At 43.6% G+C, this 20,479-nt stretch overlaps 2 protein-coding genes across 2 annotated transcripts; both read right to left on the reverse strand.

Annotated features, from left to right (window-relative positions):
• Positions 1-10,110: 10,110 nt before the first annotated feature.
• ZNF514 (zinc finger protein 514) lies at positions 10,111-12,551 on the reverse strand. Its single transcript, XM_032353703.1, is given in 3 exon segments — positions 10,111-11,117; positions 11,120-11,144; positions 12,445-12,551. Coding segments are annotated over 3 exon segments (723 nt in total). The 3' UTR covers positions 10,111-10,526.
• Positions 12,210-19,438, reverse strand: LOC116595940 (zinc finger protein 514-like). The gene is made up of 5 exons (XM_032352802.1): positions 18,790-19,438; positions 17,259-17,347; positions 13,901-14,027; positions 13,445-13,528; positions 12,210-12,604 (listed from the first exon to the last, which is right to left on the reverse strand). Exons 1-5 carry the CDS (start codon positions 18,806-18,808, stop codon positions 12,573-12,575), a joined length of 351 nt encoding a protein of 116 aa, XP_032208693.1. The 5' UTR covers positions 18,809-19,438; the 3' UTR covers positions 12,210-12,572.
• Positions 19,439-20,479: the final 1,041 nt, after the last annotated feature.

Genomic DNA, 20,479 nt, shown 5'->3' on the forward strand with positions numbered 1-20,479 from the left:
GCCCGGATTGCCCAAATATGTGGATGGAGAAAAGATACGGATTTTTTTTAGTTACTTTTATTAACATAATGTACTATTAGCCCCAGGGGTATAGGTCTGTGTATCGTCAGGCTTACACACTTCACAGCACTCACCATAGCACACACCCTCCCCAATGTCCATAACCCCAGCCACCGACTCCCGACCCCCTAACCTCCCAGCAACCCTCAGTTTGTTTCGTGAGATTAAGAGTCTCTTATGGTTTGTCTCCCTCCCGATCCCATCTTGTTTCATTTATTCCCTTCCGCACCCGCCAAATCCCCTACTTTGCTTCTCAAATTCCTCATATCAGCGAGATCATATGATAATTGTCTTTCTCTGATGGACTTATTTCGCTAAGCATGATACCCTCTAGTTCCATCCACATCGTGGCAAATGGCAAGATTTCGTTTCTTTTGATGGCTGCCTGGTATTCCATTGTGTATATATACCACTAGTTCTTTATCCATTCATCTGTTGAGGGACAATCAAGGTTCTTTCCATAGTTTGGCTATTGTGGACATTGCTGCTATAAACATTCGGGTACACGTACCCCTTCGGATCACTACATTTGTATCTTTGAGTTAAATACACAGTAGTGCAATTGCTGGGTGGTAGGGTAGCTCTATTTTCAACTTTTTGAGGAACTTCTATACTGTTTTCCAGAGTGACTCCACCAGCTTGCATTCCCACCAACAGTGTAGGAGGTTTCCCCTTTCTCTATATCCTCACCAGCATCTGTTGTTTCCTGACTTGTTAATTTTAGCCATTCTGACTGGCATGAGGTGGTATCTCATTGTGGTTTTGATTTGTATTTCCCTGATGCCCAGTGATACGGAGCACTTTTTGATGTGTCCGTTGGCCATCTGGATGTCTTCTTTGCAGAAATGTCTGTTCTTGTCTTCCACCCTTTTCTTCATTGGATTATTTGTTCTTTGCGTGTTGAGTTTAAAAAGTTCTTTATAGATTTTGGACACTAGCCCTTTATCTGATATGTCGTTTGCAAATATCTTCTCCCATTCTGTCCGTTGTCTTTTGGTTTTATTGACTGTTTCCTTTGCTGTGCAGAAGCCTCTGATCTTGATAAAGCCCCAATAAGGATATGGACTTCTTTTAAGAAGTCAGTACTCCTGCTCAGCCAGACCTCCTGATTTTCAAATTTAGTACAAAAATTTTCAAACATACAGAAAAACAAAAATAGTGACAAGTTAGATTCCAAAAATTAAGATTGACTTGGTCGCTTCATCCATTTCTTTTTCTTTGCTGAGTTAGACAACCTATTTCACCCCTATTTTATGATGCATCCCTTTTTTAGTAGACTTCTAACATATCAAGTTGGCTAAATTAAAAGAGATTGATCCCACTCAGTGCTAGCAGGAATTTGGGTAAGAGGCATTCAAACAGAGGATTGAAGAAGGAAAATTACTGCTCAGTTAAAATCATAATGGTAGGATTACTGCAAAGATGGTCCCAACAATTCTTTCTCTGTCTCTAACTTACATGTTATTAATCTCATCAAGAAGTGAAGTTTAGGGGCACATGAGTGGCTCAGTCGTTAAGGGTCTGCCTTCAGCTCAGGTCATGATCCCAGGATCCTGAGATCGAGCCCCACTTCAGGCTCCCTGGTCGGTGGGAAGCCTATTTCTCCCTCTCCCCCTCCCCCGCTTGTGTTCCCTCTCTCACTGTGTCTTTCTTTGTCAAATAAATAAATAAGATCTTTTTAAAAAGATTGTGCTTGGATGGCACAGTTGGTGTAGCACCCAACTCTTGATTACTGCTCAGGTCATGATCTCAGGGTCTTGAGATATAGATCAAGACCCTGTCGTAGTCTCCACTCAGTGTGGAATCTGCTTAAGACTCTTTCTCCCTCTGCCTTTACCCTCCTCTAAAAATAAGTAAATAAATCTTAAAAAAAAAAAAAAAGTGAAGTTTATTTCCCCTTCCTTGAATCTGGACTGGACTTATCACTTGCTTTGACCAATAGAAAGTGGTGGAGGCCTCATCAGATTTGAGAAGGCAGAAGAGAGCATCAGTGAACTAGAACATAGAACTAGAACATAGAACTAGAACATCAGTGTTCTAGATCCATAAAAATTATACAGTCCAAAGAACAGAGAGAGAGAAAGAAAATGAAGGATAAGTAATGGAGCTTCATAAATATTCCAATACATATGTAATGGGAATTTCCAAAGGCAGAAAAAAATATCTGAAGACTTCATTGGAAAGCTATTGGTGTTCTGGGACTTCTAGCAAAGCCAGAAGAGGACTGGCAGCTTCCACGTTCATCCCCTAGGTATCCAGCTACCATGTAAAGAAATGTAGTTCAGCCTAGCCAAGTTGACATTTTAAAGCCATTACAGTCCATTCCGTGTCAACTTGATACCCACACACTTTACAGGAACTATTATAAAAGAACTCTATAAGAACCCTTATTCAAAAAGTGTGTTGTCCTTACCATACATAGTGTCCTGGTAAAGTTGTAAGAACCAACGGCATCTTTAACAAAATTAGCAAAACTTCTAGAAACACTTTAGCAGCCTGACCAAAGGTAGCCCTTATGGCCAGAAGCCCTGATGGCTATATGGGTCACTCCCTTGGGGATACAATATTATCCCCCTAAAAACTGATAACTGGAAGGCCCATGTATTTAGAGATTCTACTGCCAATACTAGACTCTGCCCTGCTGCATGCAGACATGGCAAAATAGTGCAGGAGATTCTTGTACTATACCCAGTTTTAGCATCAACAGGTCAACACTGTCTTTCCACAGCATCTTCCTAAATAGCCTCTTTGTGCTCTTCAACCATGAGGTTTTATCTATAAGAAGAGACATCAGAGAAAACTGCTCTTGAGCTTCATTGTATGGGACTTTATCAGGGACTGTTAACAAAAAATAGAGCAGTGAAACCAGAGTCAATTCTTCAGTACGTATTTCACAACTAAAGAAGAAATTCTTCCAAAAGTAGATGTGGTACAACTAGAAGTCTACTCTGGTAAAGGAGTTCAGACAAGATTGTCCAAGATACTCTAGAAGCAGATGATGTTCAGAAGTATATAGCTGACCAAAGACCTTTGGAAGAAATAGCTGACCTCAGATAATGAATAGCTTCTGCCCAAGATGTCAGACTGAGACTTCCATTAAAGTCCTGTTTTGTTTTTCTTCTGCTTGCTTCTATTATTTTTCTCATTCCTATAGGTCCCTGGTTGTCACCCACCCATAATGGTCCTTTTTTCTCTTTTCTTTCTCCTTTCATATAATTGTTAGGTTGGAACATATTCACTCTAATGCCATTCTTAAATTATCCCAAACAGTAAGCACTACTCTCAGTCTTACCAGCTGCTAAATATGCTGTCCATTGTCAGACCACCATGATATATTATATATATATGATTGAACAATTCTGGTCTCGTCTTAAGAGACTATAGGGAATTACAGCCAATTTTTTCCACATGTACCTACAGGGACAAATGACCTTAAACAAATCAACCTGTGACTGCTAGTGTCCCTGACTCCCATAAAAGGCTAGTTACTACAATCTAATGATCAGACCACAGGTAACTGTAGACTTGAATCTGACAACCTTTGTAGTGTTATGGGTCAGTTACTCATCACTTGGGTAGTAGGAATCCAAATAGGTAACAAAACTTATGTAAGGCTTTGGTCCCAATCTCATGTCCTGGGCAACTCCCCCCACACCTTGATTTATTTTTTTTTTTAAGATTTTTATTTATTTATTTGGCAGAGAGAGACACAATGAAAGAGGGAACAGAAGCAGAGGGAGTGGGAGAGGGAGAAGCAGGCTTCCGGCTGAGCAGGAAGCCTGATGCAGGGCTCAATCCCAGGACCCTGGGATCATGACCCGAGCTGAAGGCAGACGCTTAACGACTGAGCCACCCAGGCGCCCTCCCCCTTGATTTCTATGTGCCCCTACTGGATTCTGCTTCCCTTGCTGCCAGAACAACTGTCTTGTTTTTCTCACACTAAAACCTAATGCTGTTTAGAAATAGTATCCTAAGATCTGAGTATGTATAGAAATCCTTTGTACAGAAATCCTGTTAGTCACCAATGCTGGAAATTCTAACACGGATAGGAGCTCCAAAATGAGGAGCTTGACTATTCAGGCACTCTAGCAAGTTGCTAACTCATTGTTTACGTGGACAATCAGAGCAGTATTTCCAATGGAGGGAAATAAAAAGACTTTAGAAGACCTATCACTGACTCTGGCAGAAGTTATTAATGATATCACCTCTTCCCTACATGGAAGATCTGTAAATTTGCCTCATTTTGCTGGCACAAGTAGTTACGGGCATTTGTGCTACTCTAAACCTCTAATTGACTAACCATGGTGGTTCTGTGCCATGGCCGTAATTTCTTGCTGTTCTTAGATATATGAAATAGACACGGTAGCACTGGGTATATATTGCCTTAAAGAAAACACTACTTGGCTCAATACTTCTTCACAACTGCTCCCTTATTTGATTATTGCTGTGATAATACAATAACAAAAGATATGATACAGTTGGGAAAAATTGAAAAATCTGTAAGTTGTAAAGATCTGGAGGTCTAGTATATCTGAATTAGCCAACCTTTCTCAAGCAAGGGAATGACCAAAGCGGGGGAACTGAGGAACTAAATATACCAACAGACAATCAACACACCATATATGACAATAGAACTCTGACACACTCCTCTGCAGTAACCAACCTGAGAGGCAAACCACGGCCTCTACAGCAATCAGCTCAGAACAGCCAGAACTTGGTCAATGACTGCCAGTACCTCTATTTTGTTTGTCCCCACTTTCAACTTAGGATCAACCATAGAGAGCCAAATAAGCTCCCCAAACCAATCATGTAAGATGTCCTGGGGCACCTGGGTGGGCTAAGCCTCTGCCTTCAGCTCAGGTCATGATCTCAGGCTCTCTGCTCAGCAAGGAGCCTGCTTCCCCACTCCCTCTGCCCGCCTCTCTCCCTACCTGTGATCTCTCTCTCTGTGTGTCAAATATATAAATAAAATCTTTAAAAAAAAAAATGTCCTGCTCCCAGTTAACCTACCTCCAGCTTTCCCGTGCTAACAACCTCCAATCAGGGCATCCCTGAAGCTTCATTCTTTTTCTCAGTATTTTTTTTTTTAAAGATTTTATTTATTTATTTGACAGAGAGAGATGACGAGCAGGCAGAGAGGCAGGCAGAGAGAGAGGAGGAAGCAGGCTCCCTGCTGAGCAGAGAGCCTGATTTGGGACTCGATCCCAGGACCCTGGGATCATGACCTGAGCCAAAGACAGTGGCTTAACCCACTGAGCCACCCAGGAGTCCCTCTTTTTCTCAGTTTAAAGCATTCTTCCTTTCTGCATGCCTCTGGATCTCTGCCAAATGCAGGTGATAGTAGCTGATCCTTTGCAATCGCAGGCTCTGAATAAATAGCCTTTGTGCTCTCATTTGAGTGAGCTTCACTTATTTTCACAAGTACAGAGCCCTTCATCTTACAGAGAAGGCTGAGACCCAGAGAATTGTGGATGTGACCTCACACCCAAATGGCTTTGCAGTATTGGGTCTTGAGAAACAGATTCCTGGTCATCTGTCAAAATCCATCATCCTCTTTTTCCTTAATAACAGAATCCCCCCAACTTTTAACTGGACTATTTGCTGCCCAGGACAAAGACCAATTTCTGGCTTCCCTTGCCATCAGATCTGGTCCTGTGTCTAAGTTCTCGCCAGTGATCTGTAAGCAGATAAAGTATATAGCAGTTATTTGTTGAGGAATATCTAAAGTACAGTCTTCATGTTTATGCTTTGTTTATTTTGGATAATTGAAGAATTGAGGATGTGGAGAATTGAAGAATTGAGGATGTGCACTATTGGTGGGAATGCAAACTGGTGCAACTGATGTAGAGAATAAAGGCAAAAGAATGTAGGTAAAATTAAGTCTCCTTATAACTTACAGCCCATTGGCAAATACTTGGGTGGAAAAAAAATGGAAAAAAATAATTGAAGAAGTATTTTCACATTGACTTGAGTGTGTGCTTCTGTCATAAAGAACTTGGCTGGTCTTTGTCCTTGGCTCCCAGGAGGTAATTGTGAAATCTGTGGAAATTCCTTTGTACAGGAATAAGAGTGTCTTTGTTATTCATAGTGGGTCTTGGGGAACCACACCTGATAGTTCATGCAGATGAGATGACTCTTGGGATGCCTGGGTGGCTCAGTCAGTTAGGCATCTGCCTTTGGCTCAGGTCATGATCTTGGGACCCAGTCCTGCATTGGACTCCTTGCTCGGCAGGGAGCCTGCTTCTCCCTCAGCCTGCTGCTCCCCCTGCTTGTGCTCCCTGACAAATAAAATCTTAAAACAATATATAAAAAGGTGACTCTGGTTTCCCCTGGTTTATACTAATCAGATGATTCAAGATGGGGGCTGGCCAAGTGAGAAAGACCCTTCTTGTGATTAGAGAGTTGGGACTCTGAGCCACGTGATATCAGCCTGACCTCCAAGGAGGTTAAGAGGCACTGGAAATTGAGTTCAACTGTGTGGTCAATCCAACTGTGACATGAACCCCAGTAAAAACTTTGGCCTCTGAAGCTCAGGTAAGCTTCCCTAGTTTGCAGTACTCTGCATAGTTAACACATTGCTGTACCAATCAGTGGTGTGTTCCTGGAGAAGATGAAAGCCTCACATTTGAGATGCTGTCAGACCTCAATCTATGTGCCTCTTCCTTAGGTTGAATTTGATTTGTATCTTTTTGTTGTAATAAAATTGTCATAATAAATATAGCCCTTTCCTGTTCTGAGATTTGCTCAGAGAATTATCAAACCTGAAGGAGTGGTGGGAACTCCCAAATTTGTAGCCAACTCGTCAGAAGAGTAGCCTAAGGACCCCCACATTTGTGGCTGGTGTCTGAAATGAGAGCAATCTTGTGGAGTACTGTATCTTTAACCTGTGGAGTTTGACCTAATTCTCATAGTTGATATGAGAAGTCATTGTAGTGCTACAAAATAAAATAGCAATGAGTTTTTATGTACACACATACCAACCCACCCCCCAAAAATGGAACAATCCCAATCTACATTTGAATCTGAAAAATAATTATAGGAATCAACATTGTATTTTTCTTAAAAAATATTTAATTGGTAGTTTTCTAGAAGGAAAGTTTTTTATCTAATACAAAAGTGTGAAGTCAAGGGCACCTGGCTGGCACAGTCAGAAGAGCATGTGACTCTTGATCTTGGGGTGGTGAGTTCAAGCCCCATGTTGGGTAAGAGATTACTTAAATAAATACTATTTTTAAAAATGTGGTATATCAGGGCACCTGGGTCGCTCAGTTGGTTAAGTGACTGCCTTCAGCTCAGGTCATGATCCTGGAGGGAGTCCTGCATAGGGCTCCCTACCCAGCAGGGGGTCTGCTTATCCCTCTGACCCTCTCTGCCTCATGCTCTGTCTCTCAAAAAGTAAATCGTTTTTTTTTAATATTTTATTTATTTGAGAGAGAGAGAATGAGAGAGGAGTGAGCATGAGAGGGGAGAAGTCAGAGGGAGAAGCAGACTCCCCGCCAAGCAAGGAGCCGGACATGGGACTCGATCCTGGGACTTCAGGATCATGACCTGAGCTGAAGGCAGAGGCTTAACCCACTGAGCCACCCAGATGCCCCAAATAAATAAATCTTTAAAAAAATAAAATGTAGTATATCTGTACAGTAAAATATTTTTTTATAAACAGTGTGAAGTCAGAAGCAGTGAGAAAACATGGGCAATACAAGTTTCTCAAATTAACACCTGGTTAGTAAGCACCTATGAGAGGAAGTGGAGGAAATTATCTGAAGCAGCTGATAATCTGGTTCAGGAGACAAGAAAGGGGCAAGCTGATAAACAAATGCTTTAAAGAGATCAAGACAGTAATAAGAACTACCCACACATCTTTCATTTTTAAAAACCTTAAGCAAATGCAAATGCTTTTACAATTGCAAATCAGTAAGATATGACTTCACATCCGTGTTCAAGAGAATTCTTCCCTGATGAGAGGGTATTTGACCAGGGTTCTACTTATTCTGAGAAGTGGAGAGGGCATTTCAGGCTGGTGGAGCAGGCAGGGGAGTGTGAAGGTATCTCTGAGGTATGGCAAGCAAATTAGTTTGTCTGTAATAGAGGTTCTTGTCAGGAGTAGCAGGAGGTTAAGGCAGAGTGAAGAGGGCGTTAAATGCCAAACTGAGGAGTGAGGATTTTTCTTGTAGGCAGTACAGAGGCTTTCAGACAAGGCAGTGGGTACAGACTGATAAGAATGGTTACCATAGCAAAGATACACAAGACAGATGTTAAGCAAAGATCAGCTACAAAGTTGCAGGTATCCAGGTATATAAAGTGACTTAAGTTGGGGTTAGAAAAGAGCACTGGGAGGAAAGGTAAGACAGAGCAAACTAAGACAGTACTAATGTAGTAAATTTGCTGTTTCTCTCCTGTATACTTTGGCTCTCTGGAAAGAAATTCCCATGATTTCTAGGTTACTAGACGGGCATTCTGATCTCAGCTGTCTAGATGCCTCCATTCATCCTGTCTGCCTGCACCTCTCAGCCTTAGCCAACCTGTTGGACCTCTAGATTCTGCCTGTCTGCATGGACCCACTTTGAACTGATTCCCTGAAGTCTAGGCTCAGTGACTTAAAATGCTTGAAGGACTGTCTTTAGTATAAGCTAATCTTTTTAGTCAAGACTCCCCTGCTCTCTGCCAGCTCCTACTCCTGGTGTCTCCACATAAATTTCAGATGCATCATGATATGAACTTGAGACCCAGAAAGCTTAGGGTTAACTATTACAGAAAATAAAGACATACAGATGGCTTGAAGTAACAGACAAAGTAGGAAAAATAGTTTAGCAATAGTTGGTATATCTGTATATTTGATGTTTTATAAAAGCAATTTTACTGAGGTGTAATTTATATACCATAAATTTCACCCATTTTGTGTGTGCAATTCAATAATTTTTAGTAAATTTACCAAACTCTTCAATCATCAACATAATCCAGCTTTAGGACATTTAGGACTCTTTCTAATATTTGCATTTATTCCCAGTTGCTTCTCCCGGTACCAGACAACCACTAATCTACTTTGCCTCTGAGGATTTGCCATTTCTGGACATTTGCTATAAATGGAATGGTGGCATCTGGCTTTCACTTAGAATAATGTTTTTGAAGTTTTGATTTTTTTTAATACCCACATTTTAATGATTTTAATGTTTAAAAAAGATTTTATTTCAAAAATCTCAAATCTCAGAGCATAAAGATCTAATGAAATTTGCTTTTTGCTCAGACTTTAAAAATATCACTCCAGCCTCTTAAAGAGAGGTAACATGTAGTGCCATGGGGGTTTTTTTATGGGGAAGACCTTCAGTCTCTCAATCTCAAAACCACAGCTGTGAACCAGAAGGAAGAGAGACCTAGCCCAGCGCACGGCACTTTCAAATCAGTTTTCTTAGCCCTAAGATAGGGTCTGGCTGAATCAGTGGTGGCTCTCGACCTAGCGCAGCTTCAATTCTCTTCACCCACACAGTAGCACCTCTGCTCCCATCAGTAACAGGATAGGGAGGCGAAGCACAGTGCCGTTACAGAGAGCCCCACCAGGTAGGAAATCACTTGTTGAATCACTCAGATACCTTTCAGCTCTTGCTTTATGAATCTCAAGCCTGAAAGGAACTTTTCCCACATTCATTAAGTTCCCAGGGTTTCTCATTGGAGTAAAGCCTTAATGTATGCTGAGGCCTGAACTATACTAGTGGGTTTTCCCAGTTTCACCAAATTCAAAAAGTCACTCCAGTACACATTCTCTGATGTGCAAAATGGGTGGAACATTGGCCAAAGGCTTTTCCGCATGCATTCTATTCCCAGGTTTCTAACTAGCAGGGTAAGTTCACTGATTTTTGCAAAAGAAAGAGGTATGGCTGAAGATTCTCCGACATTCACTATTTCCATAGTGTTTTTCTCAAAAATAAATTCTCTGATGTTTATTGAGAGATGAGCTCTAAAAGGCCCTCCCACCTTTATTGCTTTCAAAGACTTTTCTTTTCTAAGTGTTCTTGTGCTTAGTAAGAGAAGTATCACAGATTGCTTTTACCACACTTGAGTTATCTGATATTTATTTATTTACTTACTTACTTACTTACTTAGTTTCTGAATAGTATGTGACTGAATAGTATGTGACAGTGCATTGATAAGGCTTCTTGCCAGTAGAAACTGTCTGCTGTTGAATAATATGTGTCCTCTGACAAAAGCCTCTCCAAATCGATCACATCTACTTGGTTTCTCACTAATATGGATCCTCTGGTGTTTGATAAAGGGCGAGGTGTGACAGAAAGCCCACCTTCTCTCTTGACATCGAAAGAGCCTTTCTTTAGCATGTACGGTCTGATGTTGAATAAGACAGGTCTTCCAACCAAGTCTTCCCACATACATTACACATACAGGATCTCTCTCCAGGGTGTGTCATGTGAAAACTCTGTGGGCTCCAGCTGAAAGCCTTCCTACACTGACTGAATTCATATAGCTTTTTTTCCAGCATGACTTTTCTGATGTTTAATAAGGGATGCAGTATGAGCAAAGGCTCTCCCACATTCATTACATTTGTAAGGTTTCTCTCCAGTATGAAATCTGTAATGTTGAGTGAGAGATGAACTCTGGCTGAAGGCTCGCCCACATTTATTACATTTGTAAGGTTTCTCTCCAGTATGAAATCTGTAATGTACGATGAGAGATGAACTCTGGCTGAAGGTTCTCCCGCATTCCCTGCATTCATAGGGCTTTTCTCCAGTGTGAGTTCTCTGATGTTTAATAAGAGATGAAGTATGACCAAAGGCTCTTCCACATTCATTACATTTGTAGGGTTTCTCCCCAGTATGAAATCTGTAATGTAAAACAAGAGATGAACTCTGGCTGAAGGCTCTCCCACATTCACTGCATTCATAGGGCTTTTCTCCAGTATGAGTTCTCTGATGTTTAATAAGGGATGAAATATGACCAAAGGCTCTTCCACATTCACTGCATTCATAGGGCTTTTCTCCGGTGTGACATCTCTGATGGCGCCTCAGCTCTGACTGGAAATGGAAAGACTTCCCACATTCATTACATTTACAAGGTTTCTTTCCTGGATGGCTTCTCTGGGAGTTATTTCTCCCTGAAGTCTGTCTGAATTCTGTGTCACATTTATAGGCTCCTTCTATAGGAACACTGCGTTGGTTAACAAGGACTGATCTCAGGTCTAAACTTCTCCCAAATTCACTCCGTTCATGATCTATCTTAAGGGTGGTAGATTTGTGAGAGATTGGCATTCCTTTCAGATGTCTCGCCTGGATTTTTGGTTGTATTTCTAATTGGTCATCACAACCACAGGTTGCTTTCAGTTTGCAGAAGCAGAATTCATCTCTGGTGTATTTTTCCACTGATGCTATCTGGAGTAATTCTTCTTTAGAAATTCCCTGATTCAGTACGGATTCCTTGGCTTTAGGCCTTTTCTCCCAGTCTGAGAGGAGGGGAAAAAAAAAAAAAAAAAAAGACAAGACATTCTCATATTAACTGTTCCATGTGCCCAGAGGAAGTAAAGTCCTATAATGGATGTAAGGTAATGAAGCTTTAAAATAATACCTGAGATGTGTACAGTTTCTTTCAAGTATAGTGTATATCTGAAGAAGGTTTTGGAGTTATCAAGAGGTGATAAATTACTGAATGGAGATTAGGAAAATCTAAAAAAATATCGTTTGGATTCCAGTACACACGGTAAATCTAACATAAAGATGAGAAGAGGGTAGGAAGATGTCCTCCACAAAGTCCCCTCAGCACCTCAGTAATATACTATAGTATATAATTGTGACAGGCAAAATAATTCTCCCCCAAAGACATCCATGCTCTAATCCCAAGAACTTGTAAATGTGTTGTCTTACATGGCAAAAAGGACTTTGCAGATATGATTAAGGGCCCAAACCCTTAGATGGGGAGATTATCCTGGATTATTCAGATGGGCCCAATCTAATCACATAAGTCCTTAATTAAAATCAGAGAACATTTCCTGGCTGGGTCAGAGAGATGTGTGAGAATGACTCAGCCCACCATTTCTGGCTTTGAAGATGGAGTAAGGGCACCATGAGCCAAGGAATGTAGCAGTCTCTAGAAGCTGGAAGTATTTCTCAGTTGACAGCCAGCAAGAAAACAGGGATCTCAGTTTCACAACTGCAAGAACTGGTTCTGCCAACAACTCAAATGACAGAAAACAGAATCTCCCCTAGCGACTCCAGAAAGGAACACACCTCTCCTGACATCTTTTGTGAGATCCATGCCAGATTTCTGACCTATGAACTATAACTAAACTCGTGTTTAAAGTCATTAAGTTTGTATTCGTTTGTTTCAGCAATAACAGAAAACTAATGTAATAATAGTAACACTTCTGAAGAGGTAGATGATTACTGATTCCAGTGCTCCCAGAAGCCATATTCTGAATCAGTAGGTCTCATGTGGCCTCTGGAGATCTGGATCTTTAACAGGCTCCCTGAGAGATTCTGAAACACAGCCATGTTTGTAGAGCACTGTCAAGACTAGATCCAGAGGTCACACCCTTGCTCCCATTCTAGAAGGGAAAAAAGATCAAGAAAATATGAATGTAGCAGAGATTAGCAACTTCACTCCCTGATCTCTATTCTAGGCTCCTTTAATGAGGCCCAGCCTGTGCTCCCAGGATAGAGCACTTATTTCCTGAGATTTTATCTCTGACCCAGGGCTATGATTCTACCTGAGATCGATACTGGCACAGACTGTCACCTTCCTCCATTGTGCCTTAGTTACACATGGCAGGCAGAAGAGCTTGAGTCCAGAATTCTGCTCCAAGAAGTGAGGCTCATGAGGTATTCTCAAGTTACCTAGGAACACGTGGTCTCAAAGAGGTGACATCAGTAGACAGTAAGGAGTAATTTTTGTTCCTGGAACCACCTCTGTTGAAGCTCAGCTTGATCAAGCATGAAATGTCTCTACCTTGATCTTCTTGACATCTACCATCTGTCCTTGCCTGTAACCCTTTAATTTCTAGGCTACTCTACTGTTTGGTCTTTCACTAACTCTCTTAACCCTGCTGGCAAAGGAAGGCCTGGCCATTTACAACCGTCAATCCTTTGATTCCATCCAACATCTCCATATGACATCTAGTGATGCTGAGTGGCACCAAGAACCCAGAAAGGGTGGGCAGAGATGGGTTCCAAAGTATAAATACTAGAGAAGAAAATGAGCATCTCTTCTTTCTGACACCAGACATAATTACAAAAGCCCGAGAATATTCAAAATACTGCAGTGGAGAGCTCCTGACAAGTGGTCTTACCTTCTCAAAGGAGAGCCCCGTGAGCAAGGGTTCAGGGCAATTTCTCACCCATGGCTGGTCCTTATTATGTGTGATGTTGCTTAGTTCTCATTCACTCACCTGTTGAGATTTCTCCTTCTAATACACAGGGTTCTTTCCCTTTCTCCAACTGGGAGATGACATATGGTTTAGCCACTGGAAGCCCTGATGGTAGAGAAGGAAAAGGACCATGACTCTGTATGTTAGAGGCAAAGGCTTTGGCTCTAGGTCTCTCTGGGGGAGATCAGACTGTAGGTGTAGAAGCCTCCAGGTCTCTCTGGGGGAGATCAGACTGTAGGTGTAGAAGCCTCCAAAGAATAGGCACTGTAAAATATTGGGAGCAGAATCATGAAACTTCATATGGAGCATAACTTTTTCTAGGAATTAGGACCCCAAGGTCAATGTAAATGCCTAATTCCATAACCCCAGGGCAAAACTCAGCAAACAGGCCTAGAAACCCCAAGCTTTTAAACACCAATGAAATAAAGATGGCAGGCCTGACAGGCAGGCTTTGGGCTTTGGAGGAGTTGAGCTCACCCAGAGAGGCCAGGTTCTTGAAGTTCTCCAGCATCACTACCCTGTATAGGTCCTTTTGAGCAGGGTCCAGCTGTCCCCATTCCCACTGGGTGAATTCCACAGCTACATCCTCGAATGTCGTCAGATCCTGAAACATAGAAAATACTCTTGTACCCTAAGGGAACACACTAGCAGCCCCAGGGAGAAGAGTGGGTGGATGTCTGAGTAAAACCTTAGGATGTAGAAGGGATTCCAAGAGTACCTAGCTATCCCAGTGCCCAGTGTTTTTTGTTTGTTTGTTAGTTTGGATTTTTTTAGATTTTATTTATTTGACAGACAGAGATCATAAGTAGGCAGAGAGGCAGGCAGAGATAGTGGGGGGAGGTTAGCAGGCTCCCCACTGAGCAGAGAGCTTGATGCAGGGCTTGATCTCGGGATTTGACCTGAGCTGAAGGCAGAGGCTTTAACCCACTGAGCCACCCAGGCGCCTCACCAATACCCAGTTTTGGGTCTTGTCATCCCCAAAATATTTTAAGCTGCTCCAGGGATTGTATTATTGTTACTACTTGGATCCTACCCATTGATGCCGACTTGTCAGTATCACGCTGCTTATTTTATATATATATATATATATATATATATATGGATCTCAAGATCTCAGGCCTACAGAGACAGTCTGCTTACATAAGGGAGGTAAATGAAATTCATTTCTTCCATTTTCCACATAGTTGCATTTAATTAGAATCAACTAGAAGTAACAGACTAATATGTTTTGCATTCCTTTTTTCTTAAGATGCATTTACTTATTTGAGAGAGAGCATGAGTGAGTGTGGGAGGGGCACAGAGAGAGGAGAGAGAAACTCCAGCAGACTCCTCACTGAGCTTGGAGCCTGACATGGGGCACCATCCCAAGACCCCGAGATCATGACCTGAGCCCAAACCAATAGTTGGATGCTTAATCAACTGTGCCACCCAGAGGCCCCTGTTTTGCATTCTCAGATGCACTAGTATCAACAGTCTCCAACTATTTTTGAAACTTGTGGCCTATGATTTTAAAGACAATTTTTACTAAGTCCAAATCAAATAATTGGGGATTTATAATAATATATCACCACCACCACACAGTTCAGTGAAAGTATATCCAGTGGCCTTAACGAATCAGTAAGTCTTTTGTGAGTTTGATTAACACAAATCCTCTCCCCCAAACCCTAATCACTTTTCGTCCCTACTCATTCAATTCCTGAATGTGCAAAACTGACAGACTGAATCCCAGGTCCCCACAAGGTACAACCATTCTGTGGGTCCCAGTCAGGACTCTCCTGTTATCCTCTGTAACAAAAATCAGAACACCTCCCATCTGACTGTTAAATCCCTGTTACTTTTCCCAAAATATATTTAGAAATCAAATCCCATTTAGGCATTGATTCCATAAAATAAGTCAAAGTAAAATTTTACATTAACCTGAAAGTCAGTCCAAAATAGTCAAATATGGAAAACTCACTGCTATAGTAACATCTTGTGATAGATTATATTATTTGTTCAAAATAATCACTGGCTCTCCCTACAGGATTGAGTTCCCTGCCCCAACAACGCAGGGGTAGTCAAATAATCTGCTTTCACAAATGGGATGTAAAACAGGTAATGCAAGCAAGATATAAACCTTTGTTGGTATAAGTCTTTGAGAGTTTGCAGTTGTTATTACAGCATAACTAGCCTAAACTGGCTCATTAAGAAACTAGTACTTAATGTAGGGTTCTGCCATAGCAAAAAGCCTAAAATATCTGACTTTGGCTTCAGGGCCGGTAGTAAAGAAACCTATTGGTAAGATGGCAACCTACATGATTTGATGGTGAACTGTGTGCTAAAACTGTTATCAGCAGTAACTGCAAAGATGAACAATGTAAGCATGAACTTGTGATGTTACAAGAAGCACCTAGAACATCAGTAGTGTGAGCTGGTTATTACTGGCAGAATCTGACAAAATATTACAAGAAAAAAAATGAGCTTAAGAGTTTGTGAGTTTACAAAATAAAAATGGAAGGCAAAAGAACATGTCTAGAAATTCCAGGACTTGGAGAGTTAGAGATTAAACCAGTTCTCCTTTCCAATTGGTCAAAGACAATGTAGATAAGGCTTTTGCAGTGACAAAGGATGATTAAAACTCAACCTAAGGGAAGGACCAAATTATGAGTGTGATAACCAAACCTTTTTTTAAACCTCTGAATAATTCCCGATGGCTCCCAGGATATCTTTAGGGCAACCAAAATGCTTACTGTCTAAAAGAATGGCTGTCCTGAGACAGCCTCAAAGCTCCACAATTAAGCCTAAAGAAGTGTATATTTTAAAAAGAACTGTGGGTAAAACTTGACACATGGAAGTGACAGAAAACAAACACATTAAAAACTGATTACAGGGGGCACCTGTGTGGCTCAGTGGGTTAAATAAAGCCTCTGCCTTCGGCTCAGGTCATGATTCCAGGGTCCTGGGATCGAGCCCCACATTGGGTGAAACTAGAATGCCTTCCTTATGAGCCAGATAACCATAAACAAGTTACCTTATCTCTCTCTGCCTTGGCTTTCTCAGTTGCCTCTCTGTGCCTTAGATGCCATTCTTCAAAATGAGAATGTTTGAAAGATGAAATGAGTTAGTTCAAGTAAACTGTGTAGAATAGTTCCTGATACATATTTAGTTCTCAGTACATAATGGCTATTACGGCTTTCATCTTTATCATTAACATGATTACCATCTTCATTTTACAGTTGGCAAAAACAATGCATAGAGAAGTCAGGTGCATCTTCCAGCAAGGAAGTAGTGCGTTAAGTCTATCTCCTCACTAATCCAGGAAGATAACATCTGAACAGGGACATAGACTCAAATGGCTTCCCCACCTGTCTATACCCTCAGAACCTTGTCCCTCTTTTCTCCATGAACCTTCCCCCAGCCTCTCCAGCACAGGCTGATTTTTCCTTTTACTAAACTTTGAAGGAAAGGCCTATCCGTGACACTCCCATCTGTCATTAAATCATGCATATCCTTACTGTGGCTGGGGCTGCATCCTAGGTACCAGAGTCCTCTCCCTTCTGTGGTAGTGACATTCTTTCAAGGCCAGGGCTCTCTCACATTACTTGGTACTCACTGCAGTGCTCATGACAGAAATAAACTAAAGGATCTGAGTGAGTACATACATACAGAGCAGAGAGGAGAGGGCCCTGGAAAGGGCCAGGGAGGCCAGCATCCACCTTGATGGGCTCAGGCTCCTACAGAGCAGGAATTGGGGTCAGTTCCCCTTGACATTGAACAAAGGGGCTCCAGAGAAAAGGGGGCAAAGACGTCCGCAGTTCAGTCATTTGAGAAAAAAACGAAGAGAACCTCAACTCACCTGGGACCTGGCTTTCAGGAATAAACTGGTTGTTCCCTTTTCTCCTGGGTATCTCTCTGGAGGAAGAGGAGGGTCCTGAGAAGGGAGAACTAGGAAGGTAAAAGGAGCCATAAGGAAGACTAACCCCATGGCCTTTGCAGCTCCCAGACTCCCCACACTAGAAATCCCTGAAGAGTCAGTGTGTCTTGGTTCTGGGGACAGAGCTGGTTCAAAGGGAGCTGAGTGGCAGCCTCTATCTATCCCACATGAGAAAGAAGTGCACAAACTCCCCGCCCCCTTCATGTCCAAAGGCCACAGCAGGCTGCAGGTAACTTAGGTTTCACCATAGCTTGGCCACTCCACTGGACAGTTATGTACTGGGCATCCACAATATAAACGTGGAGAAGACTTCCAAGAAACTTTAAATCTAGCCTGCGGTATAAGACAGGTTAAAAATACAAAACAAGGCCCAGGGCAAGGCGACAGAGGGATGGGGACTCTAAGGGAAAGCAAGTCACACCTTCCCCTCATCCTTGGGAAGCCAGCTCAAAGGCTGGTTCTTCCTGACAAGTTCCCAAGCATCCTTAGTTCTCTGCAACCATACTTTGCAAGTCCTTCTATGATAGGGTTTTGTCCCTTACTGCTTTTAAAGCCTGAAAATCAACTATACCAGATAAGTGGTCACAGCTAACAACAACGATAAAAGCATGGGTGGCAAGCAGCATGGTACAGTACAGGTCAGCACTTCTCAAACTTGAATGTGTGTATGGATTCTTGAGGATCTTCTTAAACAGACTCTGATTCAGTGAATGTAGGGTAGGGCCTGAGAGCCTGCATTTCTAAGGAATTTCGAGATAATTCCTGTGCTGATGGTCTACAGAACACAAGGCATAAAGGAATACAGAGAGGGTGGTAGTCCCACAGATGCAGCCCAGTTTTGCCATTGGCCAGTCTTGTGACCTTGAGCATTGGGACTGAAGACAGAAAAGTCTAATTAAAATGCCATTTGGTGAAGGACAGTAGATTCTAAATTTACAAAGGAATGGCTTAAAACCTCCTGGGTCACCTAGATTGCCTCCTCCCAAACACTAGTGAAAGAGTGGTACAGAAGGTGATCCCCCAGCCATGTGCACTGCTAATCGTGTACAGTTGAGCTAGAGGAATCTTATCAATGAAGCAATAAAGGAAAGGGCGGGCAGGCTCTAAATGGCCCCACTGCCCTCTGATCTCTGGCCAAGGGCTACTCCCCCACAGCTTTATATTGTTCACCCTCTCCCTCCCACACAGGAAGAGATCCTCTCCCGCCCGCTTCTCTCTCCTCTGGCCTTTGGGAAGACTTCCGTGGCCATCACCTCCACTTTTACCATGTTATCTGGATACTGGGACCTCATGCTCCTGGGCCTGGCAAATTAGGAAATGCCACAGGGAAGACGGTTACAGGCTCTGCCCCATCACTGGAGTCCCCGGCTTATTTCTAGAGTCGTCCTCCTCCTCGGCCCACTACTAACTCCCCAGAAGGGCTTCTGGCCCTCTGCACCCTCGAGAGCCAAACCTGATGCTGTGGAGTCCATAGCTGGGTCTAAGGGGCGACGTCCTTTCACTAGGTCCAAATCTCTGTTCTGCGGCCGCAGCCCTGCGGTCCTCCCTACGATTCAGGGAGCAGGGAGTACGCTGGGTGACACCGGGCATTCCCACTCCGCGCGGTGACACCCAGTCGACCCGCACGGCCCTGAGCAGGGATATCAAACCCGAACTGCCGCCCCGGCGCGGAGCTCTGCCACCCGAGGAGGGGCCGTTCCCCCGCTTTCAGGCGCGCTCTCAGACCCCTCACGAGCCCGGCCTGGGGGCACTGGCGCCGCCCCGCCGCCTTTCTCAGGACCACGCTTTGGAACCCAGTTCCCTCGCAGACCCACACCCACAGTGACGACTATACCACCAGGAGGTAGGTCCGTAGCCACGCCTGCGACCTCGGGGGTCACTGCGCCTCCGCTGCCCTAAGACCGCAGGATTTCGGGAGAGAGCCTCACAGGGACACGGACCGGCCCTGCAACTCTGTCCCCTAGCTCTAGGCTCCCAGACCCCCTGGCAGGCGGGCAGGCGGAAGAGCACTCCCAACTGTCACGGGCTGGGGCGCGGTGCCCGCGATAAACCCGCGCGCCCGAAGTCACAGATCCCACAAAGAGTAAAGCCCTTCCTGGCCCAAGACCGTCCGGAGCCTGCGCAGATGAGCCGCCTCGCGGGGGTCAAACAAGCGAGCGTCCGGGGCGGGTCCGCGGGGCGGGGCGGGGCGGGGCGGGTCCGCGGGGCGGGGCGGGGCGGGGCGGGGCGGGGCGGGGCGAGTGGCGCCAGCGCCTTGGGGGCGGGAGAGAATGGTCCTGATGGTGCGGGCCGCGAGTCCTTTGGGAGCCGCACTGTTAGCCACCGACCAGGGTAGAGGGTTTCCCGGGCTCTCACCACCAGCTGGGAACTGAGAGCAACTTCCATTTTAGGCTCCATAGCCAGGTTTGGGGCTGTCCAACCAGAAGCCACTGGAAATTTGTTAAGAAGAGAAGCCTGGCCCTACTCTGAATCTGCCGAGTAAGGATTTACAGGAGACTCTCTAGGCATATCTCTTACAGAGTGCCCAGGACATACAGCTGGCTTATTGCTAGTTACTTACTGCTATTCTACAGGCCGTCCCGTGCCTCTCCGCCTTCCTCCCACTTCTCCAAGCTCTGAGTTCAGAGAAGGGTCAACGAAGAAATGATATGGACTCCTTCCTGCTCCAGAAACGAGTATCATTTACATTTCTAAAAGAAATGTAGAAATGGTCTGAATATTAAAACGATGGCTCTCAGGAGGCAGTCCTCAGCCAGAGAGGGGACTTGTGAAGACTGAGTGGTTTATAGACCCTGTCGAGGGGTTCTGGGACAACCCATTAAGTCAGGGCAAAACCCACCATTTTCCCCTCTTGCTTTTCAATCTGTCACTTTTTCCCAGCACTCACGGTGGCACACATGGCCAGGATGGCATAGCAAGTGCCCAAAAAAGCAAGCCCTCTTCTTCTGGAGCGGGGAGGGGGCCAGCAGGTGGCATGGGGGTGCTGCCAGGGAACCCTGGTTTTGGCCCAGGAGTTTGTTCTCTTCTGTGCTCTGCAACCAAGAAGGGAAAGGGATGGACAAATGAGAAGAAAAAATGTCATCTCATTTGTGACTTAGCACAACTAGGAGAAATGGAACTGCTTCAGATTATCTTGAGGAGCA

Source organism: Mustela erminea, chromosome 7 (genome assembly GCF_009829155.1).
Source record: "Mustela erminea isolate mMusErm1 chromosome 7, mMusErm1.Pri, whole genome shotgun sequence".
Taxonomy (NCBI): domain Eukaryota; kingdom Metazoa; phylum Chordata; class Mammalia; order Carnivora; family Mustelidae; genus Mustela; species Mustela erminea.

Bases quoted from the DNA above. Each gene is read 5' to 3' on its own strand.
- LOC116595940 (XM_032352802.1), bottom strand. The intron at 13,529-13,900 runs GTGAGCTCAACT...CTCTACCATCAG, and splicing joins CAAGAACCTGGCCTCTCTGG to GGCTTCCAGTGGCTAAACCA. The intron at 12,605-13,444 runs GTGAGTGAATGA...TTTCCCTTCTAG, and splicing joins AGAAGGAGAAATCTCAACAG to AATGGGAGCAAGGGTGTGAC.